Source organism: Neolamprologus brichardi, chromosome 17 (assembly GCF_056152115.1).
Source record: "Neolamprologus brichardi isolate AB-2024 chromosome 17, ASM5615211v1, whole genome shotgun sequence".
Taxonomy (NCBI): Eukaryota; Metazoa; Chordata; class Actinopteri; order Cichliformes; family Cichlidae; genus Neolamprologus; species Neolamprologus brichardi.
Window position 1 is genome coordinate 1,855,220 of NC_142120.1, and position 25,859 is coordinate 1,881,078.

General features: G+C 41.3%; 2 protein-coding genes and 1 long non-coding RNA gene across 9 annotated transcripts in view; 1 reads left to right on the plus strand and 2 right to left on the minus strand.

Annotated features, from left to right (window-relative positions):
* Positions 1 to 22,165, minus strand: part of csnk1g2b (casein kinase 1, gamma 2b) — a 34,612-nt gene extending 12,447 nt beyond the window's left edge. For 2 of the 7 annotated variants that reach the window (XM_035911535.2, XM_006799718.3), the window contains exons 1-3: positions 21,991 to 22,160; positions 18,557 to 19,331; positions 4,419 to 4,488 (exon numbers count right to left, since the gene is read on the minus strand). In XM_035911535.2, the coding sequence (XP_035767428.1) occupies positions 4,419 to 4,488; positions 18,557 to 18,784 (298 nt within the window). In that variant the 5' untranslated portion in view covers positions 18,785 to 19,331; positions 21,991 to 22,160. Of the gene's footprint in view, positions 1 to 4,418; positions 4,489 to 18,556; positions 19,332 to 21,000; positions 21,091 to 21,417; positions 21,517 to 21,748; positions 21,892 to 21,990 lie in introns of those variants that run through there. The other 5 variants (XM_035911536.2, XM_006799721.3, XM_006799717.3 and 2 more) reach the window with 5 other exon arrangements.
* LOC118454835 (uncharacterized) lies at positions 20,961 to 23,950 on the plus strand. The gene is made up of 3 exons (XR_004843909.1): positions 20,961 to 21,335; positions 23,375 to 23,583; positions 23,695 to 23,950. It is a non-coding gene; the product is annotated as an uncharacterized LOC118454835 (long non-coding RNA).
* Positions 22,664 to 25,548, minus strand: dmbx2 (diencephalon/mesencephalon homeobox 2). Its single transcript, XM_006799778.3, has 4 exons — positions 25,407 to 25,548; positions 24,611 to 24,783; positions 24,014 to 24,189; positions 22,664 to 23,884 (listed from the first exon to the last, which is right to left on the minus strand). Exons 1-4 carry the CDS (start codon positions 25,463 to 25,465, stop codon positions 23,399 to 23,401), a joined length of 894 nt encoding a protein of 297 aa, XP_006799841.3. The 5' UTR covers positions 25,466 to 25,548; the 3' UTR covers positions 22,664 to 23,398.
* Between the last annotated feature and the right edge of the window lie 311 nt (positions 25,549 to 25,859).

The following is a 25,859-nucleotide window of genomic DNA, read 5'->3' on the forward strand; positions in this document are numbered from 1 at the left end:
GACCACTAAAAACATTTTATACTAAAAGCCACATTGACTTTTTTTTAAAAGAAATATATAAACTTGAAACATAAACACCAAAGACTCCATTCTTTGCATGTTAGTGTTTTATCCAACATGCATCCAAACCAACGGCCAGTTTGGAATCACCAATTAAATGCATGTCTGTGGTCTAATACCGCAGATGAGGCAGTGATGAGAGATCACTCGGAGGCCTGCTCGTCAAAGCTTGGCCCAAATCTAGAGGGCATTCAACTCATCACGAGAGGAGAGTGGAGTGTGTATCGTAATCTTCTGCGGGTGAGCAAAGCTTGTACACAGAGCAGCTGCGAGAACGAGTCTAAAAATGACTGATGGGACCAGCTGGGAGTAAATGAGGTGATTTTTGTCAAAAATGTAATATAGACCATGACACAACAATAGCTGTGCAAAAGAGGATATTGTCTCAAGCATAACGACAAAACAAGGATCCTTCAACAACACACAAAGCAAACTGAAACGCCCCGACCAGGATAAACGGCTGTAATTCTAACCGTAACATAAAGTCGTACAAAAATATAAACTGTGTGTTCAGCAGGGAAAAGCTCTGGCTTTCACTGCAAGCCTGCGTCAGTGGCGCTCTGACCCTTGCTGTCTTGACAATTTCAGACAATTCACCCAATTGTATGTGCAGGCAGTCCTTCTCAGGCGACACAGCAAGAGGGAAGGCGGCATCATGCTAGTCGAACACAATGTTGGCCTACAATGAAATGTCAGCCTTAAGGGCCAAAGAGGAGAAGTCTGGGGGAGAGGGGGCAGCGTCAAAGAGGAGGGTAGAGGAGAAGGAATCCATATTAAAGATTTAGATTAGAGAGTCGAGTATATTGAGGAGAGAGCAGGAGAAGTAGAGACTTCCATTAGGTTCACTGCTCTGAAGAGGTTCTCACAAAGCTGAAATATGATCAGCGTTCGAGCTTTCAAAGACTGAGCTGGGAGCTAAAAATGCAACACAGCTTAAAAGCACAACAATCTCCGAAGATGCAGTCAGGTTAAAAACCAGCAGCTTGAGGATCAAACAGCAATGCTTTTGTTGAGTTAATTATTAATTATATCTGATAACTTTAGATTTTAACCTCCGCAGAAGCATGTGTGGCCCGATGACACCACAGCTTAAGGACACAGTTGTTAAAATAATCTTATCAGTCCAACTTTGAGCAGTAAATATATAAAAGCACATGATTTTCCAGGGTCACAGCAGGTGGGTGGATGAGCCTCAATGATTTGCAGAAAACATTATCAACAGAGATCGTGTGTCACCAACGTGCCGCGTCATGCCACTGAAAGCCTTCATGATTCTGAATATTAACAGCCGCAATATTCGAGAGGAGACCTCCATACAAATGACCCTAATTACATAACATCCATGCAGGCGTGATGAGATGACTCGAAGAGCTACATGGCTATAAAAAGCCATTAAATGATACCTACTCTCTATAAACTGAAGCCAGTCCCCTGACAGTGGTAAAGTGAACGATTGGTAGCATTAGACTTCTTCTAAAAGGATATATCAATGACTTGTTTTGCTACTGGCAGCAGAAGCAACTGCAATAACAGATCCATTCTAAATTTTCACAAAAATCTGCAAAGTGGGAGACAGGATTCCCAACAGCGGGGATCTGTTCAGGACAAGAGAGAATTAATAGTGTGCAGATAAGCTCCTCCTGGGCGTTAAGCGCTGAGTAGTCCGTGCTGTGACATATTTGAGGTTCTCCGGTTGGGCAGGACTAACAGGGTCACATGTCCCCATTAAGCCAAGTTGACAACATAAGTAGATTTAATCTATCGCCTTGATTCCTCCCATGCTAGACGGTCAAGTGAGCCTTCCTGACATATCACCATGTAGTGGTCAGTCACCAGCTGGAGATGAGGCCTCTCTGCTCAGCTCTAATACTGCAGCTCTAAAGTGTTGTGCAAGTAGCAAAAGAATGAATCACATTTTGATAGAGTCAGATATTCCCCATTATTTTCCTTGATTTACACACAGTTTGCAAACCTTGACAATATTATGTAGCCACCTGTTGAATGTGAACATCTCTTAATGTCAGAAAGCAGCCAGATCGCTTCATTTATTTAAAATAAATGAGCCTTGCCACAGAAATTACTCATGTGTGTATGCTTCCGTTTGCAAAAGATTAACACAAAAGACATCTAGCACAGGTCGGAGCAAATCACTATTACTGAACCTGTTTAGAACAGGAACATAATATACTTCAACCTAAAACAAATTAAACCACTGTCAGTTCAAGTGAACAACCTTGATTATCCTATTACACTGGCACCTGACTATTAGGCAGTCAGTGTTCAAAGGATAATGTGGTGGAAGAAAAAACAAAGTGCAGGAGTTCAGGGAAAGCTGGCTTGTGGGGTTGTTACAGCAGTGGTTCTGCAGTACAAACTGCTGAGAATCCTAATTTTACTCAGTGAAAGCTATCCGAACACAAAGTACATCACAGTTTGCTGCGTATGGAAGTCTGCAGTCACTCAGTGTCCATGCTGACCCTGTCCAACGCCCCATTCTCACAATGGGCATGTGTGAATCAAAACTGGACAGGAAGTGGAAGGAAGATTGCCTGGTCTCATGACGCATACCATTATTGTGCACACCCAGGTGCATGTGTGCGGTTGCTCGTGGTTCGAGCAGTTTGGGAAGAAGGCAAGCCAAAGCGGTGTGATACTCTGGGCTTCTTTGGCTCGTTGTCCCGGTGAGTGACAGGGGAGGACTAAAACAGCCCAACAGTGCCATGTGTGGGATTAATGGCTGTGAGCCACATCAGGGATACTTTAAAAAGGCCAATGATCACTTGTTGGTTTTTAGCACCCCTGAGGGATGGCTACTGAACAACAAACAGAGGAATGGAGAGGATATGTTTTTGCATTGCTGAATTCAAGTGGATAGGGACAATCGTGTGTCTTTGCCCAAAATCAGTTTGAGTAAAGACAATATCAGAGCTAAGCAGGTGCATTGACACACACACACACATATATAAAAATAAAGCTAAAGACCAATAGTGGTCTAACTCAAAGGAAGAATGCAAGGGAAACAGGCTTGTACTGCAGGAATCCTCTGCTATAATAAAGGAAAGTGGCACTGGAGGTGACAGGTACAGTTATGGTTGGCTAAATGTAAATGTCAAATGAAGAGATTACACCAAAGAGCGCCATCCAGACAAACAAGCCACACCCTGTCAACACACCTTGGAGCGTTTCCCTACAGTGTACAGGCAGCACACAGAGAGGCAGAGGATATCGTGACTAAGGAGACTAGGGAAGCTATCCAAGCAGACACCATAATGGCCCAAATGCTTGTAGAGGGCCAGCTATAAATAGCCAAGGACTGCCCTAATGCCCCACCTCCGTATCAACAGTGGAGGGTTTTTGCTCTGGCACAAGGAGCCAAGAAGCAGGCACGTGTCACTAAATTAGACCAGGACACATGCACTTTACTTGACGAACAGACGAGAATCACTGCAACAACAGGAGCACTTGGAGTAGATTTAGAATAGCACACACAAACGACCAAGTAAGCTTCATTTAAATAGGTACAGTCGGTCTTTTTCAGTTTAACTGAAAAAATGTTGTACTTAGAAATATACATTGATTGGTGTGTAATTAGGTCTTCCAACAAATTGATGCATTCTCATAAACTTAGAACTAGTCCATTCAAAATACATAGGAGCGAGCGCTGGACTGCAGAAGCCACCGTGTTGCTCAACATCCTGAATACAGTGTCTGAGACAGACACATTACACATTTATGAATGTAGCTAGAGACCAGCCACATATGTAGGATGACAAAGACAGAGAAGCAGAGAACTCAAAAGAAGAAAATTTAACCAGGTGGGGTTGGAGGGTGAGAGCTGATGGTGAAGCCCATCGTGCAGGTGCAACCACCAGTCACCACCACGAAGCCTGCAGCTGCAAACTAGAGCAAGAAGAGGCCCAGATCTCACAAGCCTTGGAAGAGCCGCTGCAGGTTCATAGTTATGACACCATGACATGATTTCTATTTCCTATGGAAGAAGCGAGCAAAGGTAGAAGCTATATATTGTTTACACTTCCAATATCTCGACTTGCAGTGAGTGTCCTTAGTAGCAGGTGGTGAAAGTAAATCACTAAAGAAAAATTGGTGCACTGGACTATAAAACAAGACAAAACAAGAGCATTGTTTCATAACCTGCAGTGACCAAAATCCTAACTAACGATTAAACTCAATTAATCACCCATCTTCACAGGTGCTCATGATTGTCTTTCTGCGTAAGGTTTCACTTGCAGCACAGGTCAATCTAGTGTGAAAACGTCCATTCACATTCACCTCCCGCCTGCGCTATTAGAGGGAAAAACTAAATACAGAAAAAGAAAATACAAAGTGAAGTCTCTTACCTGAATTCCCCAACTGTTTGTAAAATCTATACTCCAAATGGAGCTGCGGCGCCCTGGATTTTATAGGTTCCTAAAAGAGAAGAAAGGAAGAGTGTTCACAAATCAGTTTGTGTACGTATGCGTGCGTACAGGTGACTGCATCAAAAGTTGCTTTTTTAAACACAGAAAAAGTTTTCCTGTAAATGAGATAAATGTAAAACTAGGGCTGTTCGATATAACTATATGTATCGGATGACATGGATATAAAAACATCTATCGTTTCAATTTACGCTATCGTTTGTTTCGTGGTATCGCAAAATAAACTGTTTACGGCAATATTTGTTCATCGTTTTGATGGTCACTGTAGCGGTTATATTAATTCCTTAAAGTTCTCTCTTTCTCTTATATTTAATATAACCACACTACAGATGGACAAGCGCCTGTTCTTATGTGTTGTCGTTAGCAACAACAACGGTAAAACCATTGCTTGTCCGCTTGTTTATTTTCCACATAAACCTTTCACCATAAAGCTCAAGATCCTGTTGAGACTTTTCAAATAAACTGAATCACATGAAAGAGTATGCAGAGTGTTTACGGATGAGAAGCAAAAAAGAGACGTCAGGTGTAGGGGTGGGTTTTAATAATCGATTCACCGATTAAAATTGATTCTGGCTTGGATAACGTGATATTGATTCATTAAAATCCTGAATCGATTTTTTTATATAAATGTATTTTGCCCAAAATTCCAGAATCTCAGGTGAAACGTCACAAAATTTCAACAACCACCAAACATTTAAAACAGTAAATGAGAGCAGGAACACGGATTCTGCACAAAGACGTAAACACACAGCGCGGACCCGCGGATCAGAATCAGTGAGATGTCGCCTTTCTCACCTGACGGCACGGACACAGTCGGGGCTGAAAGCCGACAGCTCGCTGATTCTGATGTTTCGGCGGGTCCGCGCTTTGTGTTTACGCCCTTTTTGCACCGATTCTAAAGCTGTTAGTTTGATCTCTCTCCAAACAATACTGACCGAACCAGCAGCAAAAGAAGATCCAAACTAAGCTTCACAGAAACATCGTCATGGACTCACTCTGACTTTTGCTGTTTTGCTTCCACCACAATAAAATCACACTTCATGCACAGCTCTCTCTCTCTCTCTGTGTACTTCAAGAACAGTTTCCCGTCTATCCCCGAAATCTGTTTTCTTCATTATTCGCTTGCTTGTTACGCACAAGACTCCCATTATTTAAAGCGCTGTCGGCCAATGTTTTATTTTCCTTTTACTTACTTCCGAAAAGAAAACCTAATTTCTGCCGTTCAATACTGAACAAATTTAAACTTTTTAAAATTATACAAAATGCAAAACGCTCAGCTGTGTCTCTAATAAAACCGCTGTAACTTCAGAGGTGATGTTCATAAGTTGATTAATGGTTTTCTTTTGTTTTTGATGTGCTGCAGAATATCTTTATAAAATCCCAGGCCAAGAAAATCACCTTCATGTTTTTCTGTGTTTTATCTTCAGCTACTTTGACACAAAGGCCTCTGCCGTGATTCTCACGCCTTTGATAAAGTCTTGCGAGTGTCAGCTTCCTTTTTACAAATACAAAAATATGTAAATGTACTGATCTGAATTATAATATTTCTGACTGTCTGAGGCAAAATTTCCCAGATTCAAATCAAATTGAATCGTGGATCGAATTGATTCTAGAAATCAGTGACAATACCTAGCCCTATTCAGGTGCTAAAAAACATAAACATTAGACTCAAACGTTAGAACAGGCTTTTCCCCGCAGCACGCCGTGTAATAAATACTCACAACGAAAACGGTGGCCGCTACAACTTATAACCAAAAAAAATATCGTTTCGTGCATCAGTTAAAACACTCCAGGTACACGAAGCCCAGCTGGAAACACTTCACGCAAGTCGAGCTGCCCGAGATTCACAGAATTTACCGAAAATGTTAAATTTTTGTGATTTATATCGTTATCGGGACGATGGATGTCTTATATCGGGATATGAGAGTTTGGTCATATCGCACAGCCCTATGTAAAACAATTCAGGGACTACCTTTTATGGTGTAGGGAGTTTTAAACTCCCTACACCATAAAAGTGTAAATTTTACCCCAAGGGAGCAATGTTTGTGAGGAACAACCTCGCGTGCATTTTTATGATTGCACTGCCTTGCAATTAACTTAAATACTATCGTACCACGTTTTACTTATTTTAATGCCAAACAGAACTTTAATTAAGTTTCAGGTCACACTTGAGGGACGTGAGAGGATAAAGAGCAGTTCCAGCTGGTGTACAACAGGCTTTTGTGATGACATGGCTGATAATCAACACGCCAGGACATAATGTTCATTATATCGCAAGCTCCAGCTTTGCAACCTAAAATGTAATCTGATTAACCCCACTCTCATGATGACAAGGGCATTATAGACAAACGTGAAGGGGATAGAACAAACACACCCAACTTAATTCCTCTCCTTAATCTTCAATAGCTGTGCCACAGCCTTTGTTAAAACCCAAGTTTTAGTGCTTGGTGTTCTGGCTTTACGTGCCTAAAGTTTTGTAGCTTTCTGTGTGTTAAGTCAGCTACTCTACATACAAAAATATGAAAATTCCCTAAACTTTATTGAGCCCAGCAACTTCACTTTGATCAACTTGTTTCCCATGGGCATCTAATTCCAAAGCACTTCTATTTTAAATTCTATAAACTGAAAGCTGAAAGGCTGTCAAGCTCCCACATTCGCTCCATTAGGCCTTTATCAAATCAGGAGCATCGTCTACTTCTGGTGCCCTGCAAGGACGTAGGAGTGTGAACACAAAGTATGAACCATGTTGTGAGGGGCTTTACATCCTTTTATGATAAATGGCTGTCAGGGCTATAAATACATCCTGTGGCTTTTGTTTAAGGTGCTTTCAGAAGACGGTTTAGCGGAGGTGGTTTTAAAAAAAACAAAACAAAACATAAGGGCATTGACCAACCTTGCTATAGTGTTGCCTGTGTGCTAAAATGCCACCCACATAGGTCCTGGTTTAATCAAGGTGCCTAATTGTGGGGAAAACAAAAACAGCTGTGATCAGTGTTATACAGCTAGTTGGCTTTTTCCCTCTCTGATCCACTGGATTTATTTGGTAATGTTATGTGTTTTGCAGTGTGCAACTTCTGCAAACAGCTGAGAAAGCTAGCATTTAAGCAGTCTTTAGGAATACATATGCAGGCTTCCTGAAGGACATTCAATTGTCTGCCTTTTGCTCTTTGTCAACATGATCCAACACTAGGGCTGGGCTATATCATACCGTTCACGGTGATACCGGTGTAATGTTGGGCAACGATAAGAAAATGAAATATTGCGATAGAATATGGGTAAAACGCGCATGCGCAGTGCCTTTGTTTACATACGCACATGGCGGCGACGCAGAATGAGAAGAGCGAAAGTGGATCGTTGAATGAAACAGATGAACCAGAACTGGTTTGTAAAAATGCTGCAACTTCAGTGGTGTGGAACTGGTTTAGCTTTGGTAAATACATTGATGGGGTTTTTTTGCACTAATAAAGTTGAGGAGTTGTATTTTGTCTAGTGTCAATTATATTGTCAGTTATATCGTTATCGCTAATTTTCAAATGTATATCGTGATAAATATTTTTGGTCGCCCTGCTCTATCCAACACTACTCTGCACATAATGATGGTGATTTTATTAAAAATATTTCTGATCTGGATTCATCACTCCATAAATCTGTGTACTCTGATTTTATTCACTCATTTCTGAGGAGGTTTCAGTGAACAGTAAATGGAACAATGGGGGCAGATCCTGTGTCAGTCTTTCTTAGAGACATGACTGCACATCTACGGTAGTTCTTTTAAGCCTGGCAGTTCTTTTGTCCTCCATTTGTCGAGTTTCATGAAAATTATTTAGAACCCATTACACATGATGCTGTGATATGATATGATATGATATGATATGCCAAGTTTACGGCTAACAGGTCTTTGGGTATCACCTTGCTGGTGGAAAACCGCTGGATTGTAGATTCAACTAAATAAATAGGAACAATTATGTGTTGTTGTGACAGGCTTGTAGTAACAAAGTGTCCAGTGATTCATAGATCAGTGTTAAGTAATTTAACAAAAAGGAATATTCTCAGATACAAACAATCATTCAGTGTCCTTAGAAAAAACTTTGAAAGGCCTCCAGAAAGACTGAAGAGCACTTTTAAGCAAGCCTGACTCCTTAGAAGCAAAATATAAAGAAATGAGGGGTGGCTTAAGACTTTTGCACAGTGTACAAATGTAAACATAGTATATTAATAAGCACATGGAAAACTCTTCTTTGAAAAATAACTATACGCATAGTTTTCTAGAACATATGATGATGGGATAAGCCTTTGGCTGATCTCAGAGTCATCACATACATATTTTTCTGCAATTCTTCAAAGAAAAAAAATGTACAGAAAAGCACAGAGCTAGTGTACACGCGAGAGAGTAGAAACTGAGGAGGCAATAAAAAGGAGTGGAAGCCTGAGGGAGAAGACGTGACTGCTCTGGGAGGTGGAGCGGGTCTCTCACACATGTCAGGCCATGCCAGGGAGGAGAGGGAGAGAATATATTAAATATATAAATAAGGGGCAAAAACAGATGGCACCAACCCGCAGGACCCTTTAAAACAGCTTACAATAGGAAACAGAGGCTTATGGCAGCTTTACGTACTTAAGAGTCATCTCTATTCCCAGCAGATGGGCTAAGCTATGGTTGTGTGAATGACCAGGGCCGAGCTACAAATGACTGATGTAACATCTCTGTATATGACAAGGATTCTTCTCAGCTTCCTGCACAAATCTGATTTTTTCTTTTCAAATCTGCTTCCTGGGCTTACTGTGCATGCTCAGAATGGGAGCTATCCTGTAGCGTGACTGGGCAGGGCAAAAGCACTATGGTGGAAGGAATAACAATAGTAGGTTTTCATTGTCTTAAATGTATACTCAGCTGATCCACAGATTGAAAAGGGTCCTTCACCCCACCCACCCACACACCAACACCCCTGTACACACTCAATCTATATTATATATGAGGACCAAGGAACCCACATTAGAAGTGACACCAGCATTTAAAGACAGAGCCCCCAAACAGCCCTTCAGGTTTACTGGACTCACGTGGCATACAGACTCTGCGACAGCTCGGACCACAATTCATATTCACAGTCTAGCAAAATAACAGAAGTTCACATCAATATATGCCTGTCAGACCAGCAGCAGTTTTCTGCTCTAGATTCTTTCTGATGGGTTAATGGTCAGGTGATGGGAACATTTTGTGTGTTTAAAAGGGCACAAAGGTGCTATGCTATCTTTAGTGGAGTAACAAAATACAGGGCTTTATTAGGCACATTCCTAAAGTTAGAACAAAAGAAAGACTTAATATACAGAAAACAGTCAGTTTTAGTGTCTTACTCTTACTGGCCACTCAAAGTGCTTCAGGACCTTGGCCTAGTTGAACCCCAGGAAACTGAACCCTGAGCTTCTGATTAATCAATGGCCAGCTCTGTGGGATCAGAACACATGGGCCAGGCCTTTCCTCCCCACACACATCAGGGAGCCTTGGCACCATTGAGCCAGCTGCCAACTCAACAACTGTTCATCAGTGGACCACGTTAAATTAATAATCACAGCATACTGGAAGCACCCTAAAGGTGTTAGCAGTGTTGTTTCATTTATCTTTCCCTGATTGTAGTTCTCCTGGCTGACTGGTGTACTCTGTGTGTGTGTTAAAAAGGCCGCACAATAGTTTGCTGCTGACATTACATCTAAGCTGTTAAATTTATGATACTAAACCCTAAATAAAGAAAGGAAACTAACCCAGAGCTGTAGATTGTGACAGCTTTATCTCTTAGTGACAAACCAAATCCTTATAAACAACTTCACAAGCAAGAAATAGGAGTAGATTTTCCAAAAGCATGACAGCCATTCAGACACAACACTGAAGCAGCTTCATTATAGGGTGTCTTCAGTCTAACTACTGAAGACACACTATAATGGGTAAGATGGGAACTGAAACAGCTATAAATGACTACTAGCTGCAGCTCAACACTAAAAAGGTTACAGACTTGTTGATATCAACACAAAAACATCCCTTAGAGCCTCAAATCCTGCAGCTACAACAGCCTGCGAATGGCACAGTTTAAATGTTACATGCCATTTGAAGGATGACCCTTAAGAGCAAAACACTTGAAGCTTGTACAAATATACAATTATGTCATCAGCGATCATTTGCTGGTTTCTGCATTATAACTTTTCATGGACTCCAAAGACTTGTAGACAGAGCAGACCATCAGCACCACACAACCTGGGATTAACCATCTGCATATGATGTCATCTGGGCTAAATCTGATCTCCATTTCCACACAGCCGAGAAACATCAGTTCTGGCCTCAGGGACTGGGTAAAGTAACAACCACCAGATTACAGCATAATAAAATAAAATTATAGCTGAAATCACCAAAAAAGACAGTAAGTTGTTTTGGTTGCACATGTAGCATCAACTTACAATAAATTTAGATTTAAAATAAATATTTGTAACCAAATTAATTTTGAACACCAGTTATATGGTGTTAAACAATTATTTTTACAGCTGACATATTCAGCTGCAAAGACGTATCATGTCATATTCATTAAATAAAAGAGATTGTGCCTTGACCCCCGTGAACACTATCATACACTTAAAATTGACTGATGAAGCAACAGCTGCACGGATGTAATGTAATTCATAAATAAATATCTGTTGTTCAGCCACGATGACATTGCATATGTATGCCTATGTCCAGGGACCAGACCCAGCATTATGCATAAGGCTCAGAATAGATGCTGACCTTTGCTTGGCTCCCAGTAAACCATTTCAAAATATGAAACTGACAATGTGACTCATCTCATCTTAGACAGAGGAACACAAATGTCAACAGAGTGCATCTTTACTTCCAAGCCATCACACTCACTTTACTTGTGCTAATGGACCACTGTAAGCCTCAGACAAATGGCTGAGGTGTGCTTAGATTCTCTCAATTCAAGCTAGAGGTTAGAAGGTGGTTTTAAGAAGTCAGCGGTGTTCGAGGGCAACAGCTGGCCGGTGGCCAGCTCTTCTCCTGTTTCAGCTCAAATTTAACATGCCCAGATGGAATCATCAGCTGTTTCCCAAAACCGAGTGCAGCAATCAGGAAGTGCTGGGATCAGCCAGATTTAGACATTCATTTCATCCCAAAGAATCTTCTTCCTTAGAAAGATTTTTTTTTTTTAAATGTAAGAGGTGAAGAAGAACATTACGGACAAGGACAAGAAACACTTCTTTATGCACACGAGTACAGTAAAGGAGTGGTGGCCTCTGACCCATGTACACTATATTCCAACTGAATTACTGCCTGTGTTAAGGAGTGGCTCTGTGACAGGTGTGGCACAGCTGAATGAATTGAGAAACACAACCATGTAATGTTATTATCAAGACTCAAGATGACCTTAGCAGGAATTAGTGTTCAATATCTATTATTATCAGGCTTTGAGGTGGTTATAAGATGCCATTTACTGCAACCATAAACTGCTTTCCCTAATTTTATATTACGGTTATGGCTTATAGCTTCTGACAATTCTTTGCGCATTTAAAACACGTCAAAGTCAGCCGCTACAGACAGAGCAGGAAAAACATATTACGCAGTGATCTACACAGTCATGGGTTGTTCCACTGACATGAACCTTAATAGGAAGTCTCCTTTGTCTTTACGGGACCGAGTCATGGCCAAAGTTTGATACGCTGAATTGCATAGCCTTGTTTGTTTAACTCTGAAACTGTAGCCACAAGTTGTGTAAATAAAGCCTAGCTAGAATTTCAGCTGATCATTGTTTATAACATCTTAAACACACACACACACACACACACACACACACACACACACACACACACACACACACACACCTGACGTGTGTGTGTAACAGTGCAATGCAAAACAGAAAACAATCAGCAGTCCTTACTGTATTTTATTTACACTTATTATATTTTAATTCCCTGATATGACAAAATTTTTCAATAGATTTAAAGAGCCTGTAGTTTCATTTCAAAGCTGACAAGCTTAACTACAGTCAACATGACAAAAAATGACTCAGTGTCCCTCTCCTAATCATTTGCCCTAGATCCTGTTAAGCCCCAGCAATACGGCGGCATTTCTGAATTTCCTACATGGCATCGAGCAGCTTTAACTCTGAACTCGAGCTTTGCCCCCTTCTCTTGCAAAGCAAACTCTCAGAAATAGACCGACCTGAGGTCAGTCTGGCTCTAGGTCTTTTCAAATGACCATCATCTGATTCTGGTTTGGTTATTTTGGCTCTTGTTTACCCCCTCAATTACAATCCTGTAAAGAAAGTCAAGGCAGAGCGGTGAAGCATGCATTCACGGCAGTGACCAAAAAGGAGCAAAATGTGAGAAACTGGTGATGATTGAACATTGCATGTAATTTGGCGATGGACTCTCGAGTGTAACTCCTGAAACAGCTGAATGGAAAATGTGACTAGTGCTTTGGTTTGAACCAGGATGTGCACTTAGAAGCTACAATTACACAGCACTCACTGCTCCACAGGCACACACGCCCATACACCATATTCAAACCTATTTTTTATGCTGTCACGATTTTGCAGTGTCAGTGTTTTATGTACTTCTATAAAAAACACCAACATTTAAGACACAGACATTCCTGTGCAGCTTTTATGCCTGTGACAAAATCTTGACAAACATCAAATGTGAGTCTGCATGAATGCACTGTGTTGCTGCCGGCTACCGATTCATTAGAGCAGGGGTGGGCAACTCCAGGCCTCGAGGGCCGGTGTCCCTGCAGGTTTTAGATGTGTCCTTGAACCAACACAGCCGATTTAAATGGCTAAATTAGCTCCTGCAGTTCTCCAGAGGCCTGGTAATGAACTAATCGTGTGATTCAGGTGTGTTGACCCAAGGTGAGATCTAAAACCTGCAGGACACCGGCCCTCGAGGCCTGGAATTGCCCACCCCTGCATTAGAGGATTAGCTAGCTGACTAAAGGTAGGCTTTTGCATACTGTTGACATCCAAGGATCTTTTAACTCAGTCTGCCCAGCATGCACTCTAGAGAGCCAAAGCTAAAGCGTCAAGATGTCACTTGAATTCCTGACAAACATGCTGATAGAGCTTTTATTCCTTCAAAGTTTTTCGACAACTGCCTCATGGCGAGCTGGTGTAAGCTGCTGAACTAGACCGCAACGAGAGCTGCTTATCATGATTCAGTGGGAGGCAGACAAGAGAGTTGGATCCAACCCCTCAGATTTCCATCACGACTGACCCAGCACTGTGATTGGCTTCACTCAGATACACTGCCTCACTCATATGCCTCTGCACCGGTGACTCAGCCACAGAACATAAAAGAGTCAACCGGAGACAATCATCTGTTCACCAAACATGATTTCAAACTTGGATTTGGAAAAAAAAAAAAAAAAAAAAAGGAGTAAGGTATATAATCGACCATGCTATAGTTGGACCTTCACAGAGCATGCTAGGCATGGTCATTTTCAAACAGACAAGTTCTTTAATAGATCAAATATTTTGTGAGACTATTTGTTGTACTACAATCTCTACATCCTGGAGTTTACCAGCACTTTTATGTAAACTACCACCCCTACTACATTCTGTAACACACAAAGAACACATTTGTTACCCAACAAAAACAGAACAACACTTCGACAACCAGATATCAGACCGATGAATTATATGTGGTATGCTGATATTAAATATTAATCCATAAATGTGAGAAATGCACAATATTAAAGTCTGTTAAAACCACAAAATAAATAACTAAAATATTTCACAGTGAGTATCAGATAGTATTTATGCTTAAAATGGTCATCCCTTGTAGTTACCAGTGTATACTGGTCCTCACTGGAAGCAAAACATTTAGTGAAATACATAAAGTAACATTAAATGACTTTTTTTTCTAACAGAGTGAACATCTGCTCAGTATTATCAGTGCCTCAGCCACATACAAATAGATACGAGCTTTTGTTTGTACTTGGCTGTCTAGCAGCCTGAACATAATGCAGTCCCAACAACCATGCTGCTTCTCACTCCGTTTGTGCTTGTATAAGTTACTTAGTGGAAAGGAAGGAAGCAGTGACACTCCAAATTTGCCATCCATAAACAAAAATAAATAAATAAAGTATAATAAAACACTCTAGCGCTGATGGGGGAACTGCAGATTTACCACAGATTAAGGTTGTTTTTTGCTGCTATTTGAGTCAGACTAAGCTATCTAATAAGGCTGTCTAAAACTTGCATAATGCACTCAGCTAGATCATTTCCCTAAATAACAATATGCACTCTGTCTTTTTGCACAGTGAAAAAAAAACAGAGCATTTTTTTTTTTAAAAACGCCACAATAGCTTTACAGTGTTTCTTGATAGGCATCGTGTTCAAGTGTAAAAGGCAGAGACATCAGCAAAGCACATGCACCAATCAGACATTTTGTACTTTATCCAACTTGTAGATTTGACTATAACTAGCCCTAGTTTATAAATTCCTACGGTGTCTTTCTGTTCCTCAAAACAAATGTTGTTCCCCCCCACATCTGAAATGTGTCTGTCTTTAACAAGCACCGTCTACATAAAATACTCCTCTGCATGCACGTGGCTGGCACACAATGCACAGTAGGATGCTGTGTTTACTGTGTTCATCTCCCTAGATGGCCATCCAACATCAGCCCCCTCTCACTGAGCTATAGGGAGGCATTGGCTGTACAATAAGTATCAGCACCACACTACTTATTACTCTCCTCCTGCGTTCAGGAGATATTACAGACATTTGTCATAGCTAAAGGTAGTCATGACCACAAAGAGGAGACTTCATTTATTTGATTCATTACTGGCAATACCAGTTTTGAAGGCAGAAAGTATCACAGGCCATTCCTATCTGTCAATAAACAACCAGCTACATCAAAAGGGATTAGAATTAAAACCAAACTGCAAAGATTGTAACTCAAAGGTCTGTTCAAAGTGGACTGGTAGACATGCTAACAAAAATGTACGCAAAACCTAAGGGAAGTAGTTGAGAGGGGGTTGAAGACCTCTCGAAAAACAATTAACTACAGATGGTAAGACAGAGCGAGTGCTACATCAAGACAGCAGTATTAAAATGAAAATCTGTAAAATGCCTCATGGATAGAAAGGATTAGACGAAAACGTTCTGATGGAGATGACGTGTCACTTTACCCTCTCAGTAAAGCCTGATATGTGGCTAGTGTGTACAGTAAGCCACAACAGCAAGCAGACATTTAATGGTTTTGTTTCTTTAAGACTCTGGGATCTCCCCTTGGGAGTGAAGCCTGCAGTGTACTTACAGCAGCGTCTGTACAGTCCTGCCTCCAACACGTAGGCACTTGCCAGTGTGAGAAAGCACCCAGCTGAACCAAAGACTGACCTACTGTGTGTCCACAAGGCCTGCCAACAAAGACGACCTTTCAGCACTTAGCAGCTTCTCTCTGCAGCAACGTTTAAAGCAATTCTCGATCCACTGCCAGAGGATCGAGCGCACAGGCCTTTCATACCATACCAACTCTATCTCTGTCTCTGCTATTAAGTGGAAAAGCAGGGTGAGACTGACATTCACCTTTTTACTTTGATTCACAGAGGTGCCACCAAAATACCCAGCCAAACACAGCATTCAGCAAACAACAGCACCAGCCAAAGACTCACTAATCATTACATGCCATCCTTCAGAGCTTAGCATTTAAAATTGGTTGTTACAACAAAGCAGATTAAAAACTACTTTCGTCAACCAGATTACATTTGTTATCCCAAGAAAATAGTTTTATTAGTTTCTTGGTAAAACAACAATCTTCACTCGACCGGGCATAAAGAAATTTATATTACAGACTCTCCCTCTGTCTTCGTTTTCTCATCTGCTCATTACTGTATATCAGAGTTTCTCCAAGAGATGTTGTCCAAAATGCACCATTAAATCAGGCTCTAGTCTATAATAGACCTGCAAGGAGTACTTTACACACTTTAATATTTTTTTCATGCCATTCAAATGCAAAAAAATTTCTACTTTTTTTTTTAAACACATATTTAGTAACATTTGTGTTACTAAGTCAGATGCTCAGTAAACAAGCAGCATGAGAACATCTGATATGTTTCATGTGACATTTATATACTAAACAATTAGTGAACTGTTTGAAAACTGATTGACAGATTGATACATGTAACAAACGGCATATTTTCTGTTTTTGTAATTTTTACAGTGATCAATGAAATCTGTGATAAAACAACAATATACAACTCATGTTCATAGATAACAGGACTGTTATTTGTTTTAGTCTGCCAGGAAATGCTCAGCAACAGCCTCTGACAAATCAGATACCCTACTTGACAGGCAGTGACACTCACGGGGTTACCCCGGAGAGCTGTGAGATCAGGGACAGACAGAAACAAGTGGACGGGGAACTATCTGCAGTCTGGGTGAAGGGAGAAGCCTTCTTCATGTCAACGCCAGTAATGCCCAGAGCTGTGCCAGCTGTTAAGTGTCCTGACCCATCCTGGCTCTACTATTAGGGTATTCCCATCTCTGGGGAAAAACCTAAGATGCCACAAAACAGCAGTGTGTTTGTGTGTTTTATTTTTTTTTTTTATGTATTCACTGATTTTTCTTTCCCGTGTCTGTCCTTTCTTCTATACCCATACGTACACAACCTGGCCACAAACTCACCCAAAGCTACACATGTGCAAACACAAAACATCAATTGTAATTTTACTGTTACATGTTGCTGTTTTTCTGTGTCTTTCTAAAATATCAGATAAATAAAAGCCCAGTAATAACACTGATGCTGAAAATGTACGCCTACAAAAGATAACGATAGTGAAGCTGAAAGGAAGCAACAGAAGTCATCATTTTAACTCTAAAAACAACATGAAAATACACATCAACAACAAAACAAAAAAAGTCCTTAATAACCCCGAGTCTACAGAGTCAAGTCGGGTCTGATGAGCCCTTTGGCAGACTTCACCCTGTTGTTATTTTACAGTCGGAGATGTTGGGTCCAGTGGCCACGAGATCCACGTAGTGGTGTTACAGCCCTAATGCCAGATCCAGATATAGCTGGACACCATGGGGATAAAAATACCCAAACAGATGGGAGGGTTCACAGGCAGAGGGGGAGAGGCACCAAGCACAATTAAAGACTTCAGACAAGAGGAGGACTGCAATTACAGCTGTTTGCTAACCTCTGCCTTCTAGTGGTTAGCACAACCTTTAGTTAATACCCATTCAGAGATAACGACCTCCCTCAGAGACAGAAATGTTGACGTTAATCATATATAAATCATATTCCTAGCCCCCACAGCTTCAGTATTAACACCTACCTAGAATGTTAGTTAGACCTCTTCTTCTAAACTGACCAAATTTCAGGGGAAAAACAGATTTCAAACATAAAAGTGGTATAAGTGGCAACAAATTTATGGTGAAGAGAAAAGTTGAAGTGCTGAGGAAATGGCTGAGCTGTCACAGGCTGCCCCAGAATCAAGCAATCAGAAAACAAACAGGCCTTGACATTTCATGTGGTTTTCACAGTCTGTTTGAAAGCTACTAAACCAGTGCTGCCGGGGGGAAAAAAAACACTGTTCATGCTGACACAAAGCAAGTACACTACTGACTGAGCTTAAGGCCTGTGTGGGATTATTTAATAAGAGCCTACAAATGAATTAACATTATTCTAATGACAAAGAAATTGGTGAAAGGGAAGAAAGTGTAAAAATGATCTTTACAAGAATTGCTACTGTGCATGAAGTGACAAAGGTTACTAAAGAAAAAAACAAACACTGAAATTCACTTAAGAAAAATGTTCTTTCAGTCGCAGTTTCTTCACCTCATCCAGAGGACAGCTGACTCAAAAGCATACAAGAGCAGGTCGTGGGAAAAGGGCCCCGTCTGATTGTTCTTATTTACTTCCTGTGTATCTCACTCTCAAACAGTCAAGTGCACAATGAAACTGGGCTGTAATTAAGATAATAACTTTTCAAAATAGAGATTTATCAGAATACGTTATTTGAGGACACCTGGAACAGTAGGTTTCTGTTTTCAATTTCAAGAGATAGTTCAAGAGATACTTACCAACTTAATGGCCACATATTCGTTAGTATAGAGATTTTTTCCCAGCCGCAGTTCTCCAAAGTTTCCACAGCCAATTTTTTTACCCACGCGGAAGTTTGGGCCAACCATAAGAACTCCAGAATTGCTCCCTGTACTCCTGCCCCCATGTCCAGTCCTGCTGCTTGTTGTCTTAGACATCTTTTTCCCTTCCTCTGTCTCTCCCTTGCCCCCTCTCTTGTCAAAATCCATAAGCTTGTGATACCCTGGCCTCTCCACGGTTATTTTCCAGCCATGCAAACCATAGAAACTCCAATGACAATGGAGACTGTTTTAGGGAGGGGGAGGGAGACGCCTCACAGGACAGAGGAAAGGTGTTGCTGTTAAAATGCGAAGCGGTTCAGAAGACACTTAAATGAGCCAAAACTGCAGCCGAATGGACCTGTGTGCCTATTGGACAGCTTTTTCCCTTTTTCTTCGTTTACCAGAGGGGCTTCTTTGTTGTGCGTTTCTCCACTCCAGTCTCAGAGCATCATGTCCCCGCCTGACAAATAGGCAGGTGATGTTAGGATGTGTCCAAAGACACACATGCAACACTAGTCATAAAAAAGCACTCAGAAACGCAACTACTGCATCCACAAGGCCACTTGGGAACATCTCCTGGAGTGCCTCATTCCTTCTGGTCAGCCTTCAGTGACACTTTGGACGCTCTCCATGATGCAGGGCCACAGCTTAGCGGGCAACCCGGAATTACACTGACAGCAGGAACAAACAGTCAGGGGTGATGTTGGTTTGTTATCTGAAAAAGAAAAACATGGCCAGAAATCAGTCCGTAGGTTGTGATGTATTTTGGTATTGTCTCGACTAAGAGCCCAGGCCATCATTTACACACAACCCAATCATTACTCACGCTTACAACAGAAATTTGCTTGTTTGGAGATGGACAATTTGGACTGTAATTGCAGAAATAAAAGCTCTCCAATGGCAGGTACCTGCCATAACTTTACAAACCATCTACAAAACAATTAAAAATGGTAAAAATGCTGGTAAATTTAGCAAATTAATCACAACTTGTTCCAGCAACACTTGGGCCTTTATGAAATTAACATTTTCGACAGGGAAAAAAACAAACGAACTCAAGCCTTTTGCATGAGTATCACATTATATCTACAGTGGCTCTTCCTTACTACGGCTGAAATGAGATCTTTATGCAGACTGACGCAAAGCAAATTCAATAAAGGAATCAATACGAGGAGAACTGTTGACCTCAGACATGAGAAATTACAGATAAAATATTCTAAAAGAAACCATGTAACAATCCTGTGTGTTTATAATGAAGACCAACATAGCTAATACTGCTAAATAACCATCTTGTTGTCGTCTTTCACAACCACACGCAGGCGTCTCTGCACAGAGCCACTCCGTCATGTCCATGATCTAAGATGCTGCTGAAGAGAGCAGGTAATGCAGGCGCTAGCTCGGGGCAGCTACTCTTTCCTATGGAAAGGCACTTACACAGATCAATGACTGCTGTAATGCTTCATCTAATCACAACATTTGCATCACTGGACAACATTATTGGAAAGATTCAGAAACAGTCTAGTCCACAGCTAGCTCAGCCGTGTCTGACCATCACAAGATAAAAAACAGTATCACCAGATAGAAGTTCGCTAGGGATGAGCGAGTAATTTTTTGTGTTTAAATACGTCTTTACTACAAAGTGACTCTGGCCAATGCAGAATTCATTCCAAAGACTACAATGAGAAAAACAAAGCACTATATTATATATATACCTAGGTTGCTTTGCATATGGTGACACTTACTACAGGAATTGTGGCGAAACTAGCCTTGCCAGTCACGAGATAAGATGAACACTATGTGACAGAGTAAAACTTATCAGCTTGTGCATGCCAAAAGATGACAGCAGCTCCTGGAATGGTAGAGTGCATTATGTGAGGCACTTAATTTTCCAAGCTGCCCGAGGCCGATACACTATCCACACATTTAAAATAAAAACATGATGTAAGGACATTGGGCAAGTATGGGAATATTTCTGAAAAACACCAATGACCTCAGTATCTTGCTGTCTTGGTTAACTTTCCGTAGGCTGCCCATGTTTTCAGTCTGTCCCATTTAAGGAAGTGGTGCATTGTTTTTCCCATGACAGCTATTTGACATAACTATCGAGTTGTTAAAACATACAAAGCGAACAGCGACATATTTCACGTATTGAGAAGGTATTTGGAAGCACAAAGACAGTCCATTTATGAATGATCCCCCTCCAAAAGAAACCTCCCTAAGCCAGATAATGTCCCTAAGGCCAGTTTCATAAAGCTAACTAGCAATAACACTAGCAGGACCGTTTCAAACCGTGTAAATACGAACACAAACACCAACAGAAAATACCCCAAAATGCAAATGAGCAGCGGTAACCAAACCGGAATGGCAAATTTTCCCTCGTCACTTACCTTCCTTTTTTAGCTTAGGTTAATGATAGCTAGTTGCTAAGTTGCTACTGTCTTAACAGCTGTCATTTAGCGTTAGTTTCGGACAACCCAAAGACTCGCTTTCTATACTTGTTAGCCGATTTGTTTCCCCATAAAGAACGATAAATGGAAAACGCCGTTTTAAAAAAGTGAATGCCGTCGGTATGAGCTTTAAGAAAGGCTCTGTAACATTACACTTGCTGGCTCGGCGGGCAAGGCCAGATATTCTGAAGCTATCGTAGCGCTGGCTAGGAAGCCCGAGTTAGCTTGACATCCTTCAGTCGTAGCTAGCTTGACTATTTAATTAAGAATTAACGGTAAGTGAATGTAAACATTTAATTTCAAGTTGTAGTTAAGCCAACATGTCACACAGTTGAATTAAGCTAACCTAGCTCGTACCTGCCAAAAACACCGATCCTTGGCCCAACGTCTGCTTAAAAAAAAAAAAAAAAAAAAAACAGCCGACGATGTAACGCTAGCCAATTTGTTAACAACACAGTATCACAACAACACGGGCTACGTGTTAGCAAACACATTCAAATTAAATAAGTCGAAGCCTTACAGAGAATCAAATATTCATTGACTGACATTTCCTGAGCTACATATACGTGGCTAGTTAGTAAATGCTTAATAACCGAAAAATAACGTCCCAAGCGAGGCTGTTACAAATATTATCGACTGAAAAAAATACTATAATATAACTATATAAATATATATATCTTTGAGTCACCTCAGAATGTCGCTTTTATGATAGTTCAGATAACAGCTACAGCCATTACCCGGACCACTGCCGGGCAACTCCTTAATCCTAAACAAGCGAATGCACACCAACGGCAGCCCGGGATCTCTTACCGCTTAGCTCTCAAGCTAGTCATTTAGCAAGCTAGCACACCAGGCACGTTAACAAACTGCGTTGCGGCGTTTTGAAAAACAGCCGCTGGGAATGAAGCCCTGTCACGGAAGAATCGTTACCTTTAAATGTTAGCTATCGAAACGCAGTCGAAGTCATGGTTCTGCGTTCGTCGCTATCTTCCTCGTCTGGTGCCTCTTGTCCTCAAGTTGCTATGATTTCACTGTTGTCTCTTTAAGCCTCCCTTAACTGCACAGCGTCACCCGGGCTCACGCCACACAGCGCTACGCTGGAAAACCGGCGCAACCGCTTTGGTGAATAACCAGAAACATCAGGCGATCGTAGCTCCCCGACTACGTGCTCCAGACTAGACCGGTTGCTTTTGATTGACACATGTGCACAACCGGTAAAACTGAAACTAACATGCTGCAAGTGTAGAGCTGCTCTACTACTACCGTCCTTTTAGAAAGTACTAGTACTGATACTACACTGTAATTTACAGTGTAGTACTAACCCTTTTTCAGTCTGTAAAAAGATCAACAGGGAACATATAGTTGAAGCATGCATTAGGTTGTAAAAGTCCTTCAAGCTATTCGGTCCGTTGTGACTGAGGCAATAACGCAATGGTAATAATAATAATGATAATTGGTATTAATTATTGTTATTAATAATTAATTCATGTCAAACATCACTTAGATTTTAAAATATTTTAATGAAAAAAAGACAAATATACAATTTTACTAACTGTATGTACAATTTACAACAGTTTACAATAATTACAACATATTTCCTGAATTATGGGATAATTTACATGTAAGTGACTGAAACTGTCTAGTAAAGGTAGTGGAGGGAAAAGTGCTGAAAATCTTGGATCAGAAGTTAAAAGTTACATAAAATCCTCACAGTATGAATACCTCAACGTGAGCTTGTGTTTGTACTTGCTTCTTTTTTTTTAAACCACTGGAAATATCAGAGTTTTAGCTTCATTTCCAAAATGTCTGAGTAGGTTCTCAGTCACCCAGGCCATTGTAGTCTAAGGTGCTTGGAAAGAAAAGCGACTGGACTTCTTTAAGTTTCTTGAAGACGTTTCACCTCTCAGCCGTGAAGCTTCTTTAGTTCAGAAAGAACTTAAAGAAGTCCAGTTGCTTTTCTTTCCAAGCTAGTTCCACTGTTTTCCTGGCTATGGTCTATACCATAATCCTCTCTTCAAAGAGAACTCTGAGTCTAAAATAAATAATAGAAAGAGCAGGTGCCAGTGATTTTATTTAACATTTCTATGCTTCAGTGCTCAGTTACAAAATGACTTTTCCCAAATGCTTTTGCTATTTTTTTTAATTGTCTACCCCTAATCCTAGTACTTAGCAGTGTAACAAGCTATATAGCGCTGAGCAGATTAGGAAAAATGAACTGTGAAAGTACAGAGTGTTACATCCGTTTATGCAGACAGGTGAAACTCACAGAATATAAACGTATACTTTCAGCAGCTGTCAGGTTTGTCTCTCACAGGACTGCTTCAGGTGTCCACATCACTTACAGCCCCAGATGCGGATGTTGCACTGCTTTACTAGAGCAAGGAGTCTGAAGGGAGACGCTACAGTTTTTTGTAAGTGACAATGTAGGAATCCCGAGGGTGGAGCTGTGCTGCTGTATGACGGGCCAGAACACCGGAGGGAAGGCGAGCTCAGTGGACAGCACTCCTACAACTGGCTGGTGAGGTGTGTGACTGTAACACTCTCCTGCCATGAAGGGGAAAAGCGGAGGAGAGGGAAGTCGTAGGGGGCACTGTGAGATGTCAGAGTCTAAATCCCTGCTTTTGGTCACATCAGGAGGAGGAGGAGGCGCCGGTGGGATGCTCCTGTCACCGCATGATAAGGTGATGTCCTGTTTGTCTCTAGCCTTGATGTCCTCGTGTCCTGCTTTGCTGTGATGTGGAGCTTCCTCCAGACTCTGGTCTCTGGACAGAGGGGAGCATCGTTGACCTTTACGAAACTTTGCCCTCCTGTTCTTGAACCACACCTGGATGAGGAAGACAGGACGACCGATGCGCCACAAATAAGTGAGGTGTTTTAACACTATTAAAGCTTAATGTAGTCAAAGTTAAACATGCATTTTTATTTTAAGATTATACTTGAGGTGTGCTCTCACCTGAATGCGAGCCTCGGGCAGGTTTATACAAACAGCCAGCCTCTCTCTCATGCCAACATCTGGGTACTGCGTCTGCTGGAAGGCTTTCTCCAGAGCCTGCAGCTGCGACACTGTGAATGCGGTGCGGCTGCGGCGCTGCTTCTGCTGGTTGCCATAGCGAGCCTCGAGGATGAGCTCTGGCAGGAAGAAAATGGGAGCAGCGCATCACTTCAGGCAAGTTTTCAGCAACTTACAGAGGATCAACAAAAATGTCAACAATATCAAAAGGACAACGACAGTCACTTAAACCAGGAATAATTCTTAAGCACCATGTTTAAATGGGTCACTGTGTTTTCTGTTCTGGACAAACATATCTTTTTCTCACACTGTACAAATATTTAAAAAATAGCACTATAAAATATACTTATATTGATGTTTTTGTAAAGATTACATTATATAGATTACATTATAATCATTGATGCAGCAACGAGACTGCTTCCCTGAGGCTCCATATCGATCATAAGTAACTGTAACTTATTGATATATGCTGTGCTGTAGAAGATGAATGTACATTGTGAGAAAAAGAAAAAAGTAATCCCACCGTGGTGACTGACCCACCTGCCAGCCTCTCCGCCACAGTGAGTGTGTGCACTGTGGGACCTGCTGCGGAGTATGCGTGGTACTGCTCCGCCATCTGGTGGCGCAGGTCCACCAGCATGGAGTTAACTCCGTGGAAGGGGTACACGCCGCCGCTGGACGTCCCGCAGAAATTCAAGGAGTTCATGCTGAACCTGAAGAAACAGAGAGACTTCATTACCTTCAAGATTGTGCCTTTTTTCCCCTTTACTGTGGTATCGATACAATAACTGCCCACCGAAGCGAAGTTAAGATTAATCGAAAATCCAGAGTTTAAGTCTCCACATCACCGCCAGCTCCTCTCCAAACGAATTAACTACTAATTAAATGGGAACACGGTGACACTTGTCTTATTATAAATTAATAAAATACCATATAATTTTATTTTTTATTGTAATCAAATCTGAGAAAGAATGAGCATAAACTCTATTGATATAAACGCCACTGATTTCTCTGAAATGACGTCATTATTTACGCTGATGTAACAGAATCTGACGTTCTGGGCGTAAACGGGTCAAAGTAGATAAAACGGTATAATTGCCTCTTTCGATAATAGTGATATCAGTGTGAACGGATCCAGGATCACGTCTGCACTCGTGGGTATCACTTCTGCTTCTGCTTTAGAGCTATTTCTGTTTTGACTGCCGTTTAACTCCCAGTTTAGAGCTCAAAAGTAAATTCAGTGATATCATCACGCAGCCAGGAAGCTAAACTATAATGATAAGTTGCTATCCGGGTTAAGACGTTATTCAAATCTCCTCCTTTCTTTTATTTTTACCTGATACCCGAATCCAAAGCAGAACCGTGAGATCCAGCTCCAAGTGCGTCTTTACGCATGCACACAGGTCGGCCAGTAAACCGTAGTCCAGTTTTTTTAGTCCAATTTGGGCCTTATATCCTCGCAGAGCAGCGCTCTTTGTCGTGGCATGGGCTTAATTCTCCCAAACCATTCTCACCCACGGCTATTTAAGAAGCGTTTACCCAGGCTCCCCTCAGCCATTAGCCAATAGAAAGAAAGGTATTAGCCGGGATTAGGTGGGATGAGGGGAGAGAGGGGGGATGCGAGGAGCTCAAGTTTTTGAAACTATTGAACTTGAGAGATTTATGCCAAGGATCTCCCTATAAGAGCGCGTTTCATTCCCTCCCTTTAAAACAATTAAAACAATGTGGTCGGCTAATCTCCGAGGCAGGGCAGATTAAAATAACAGCCTTTGATTGTCCTCTCCTTCTC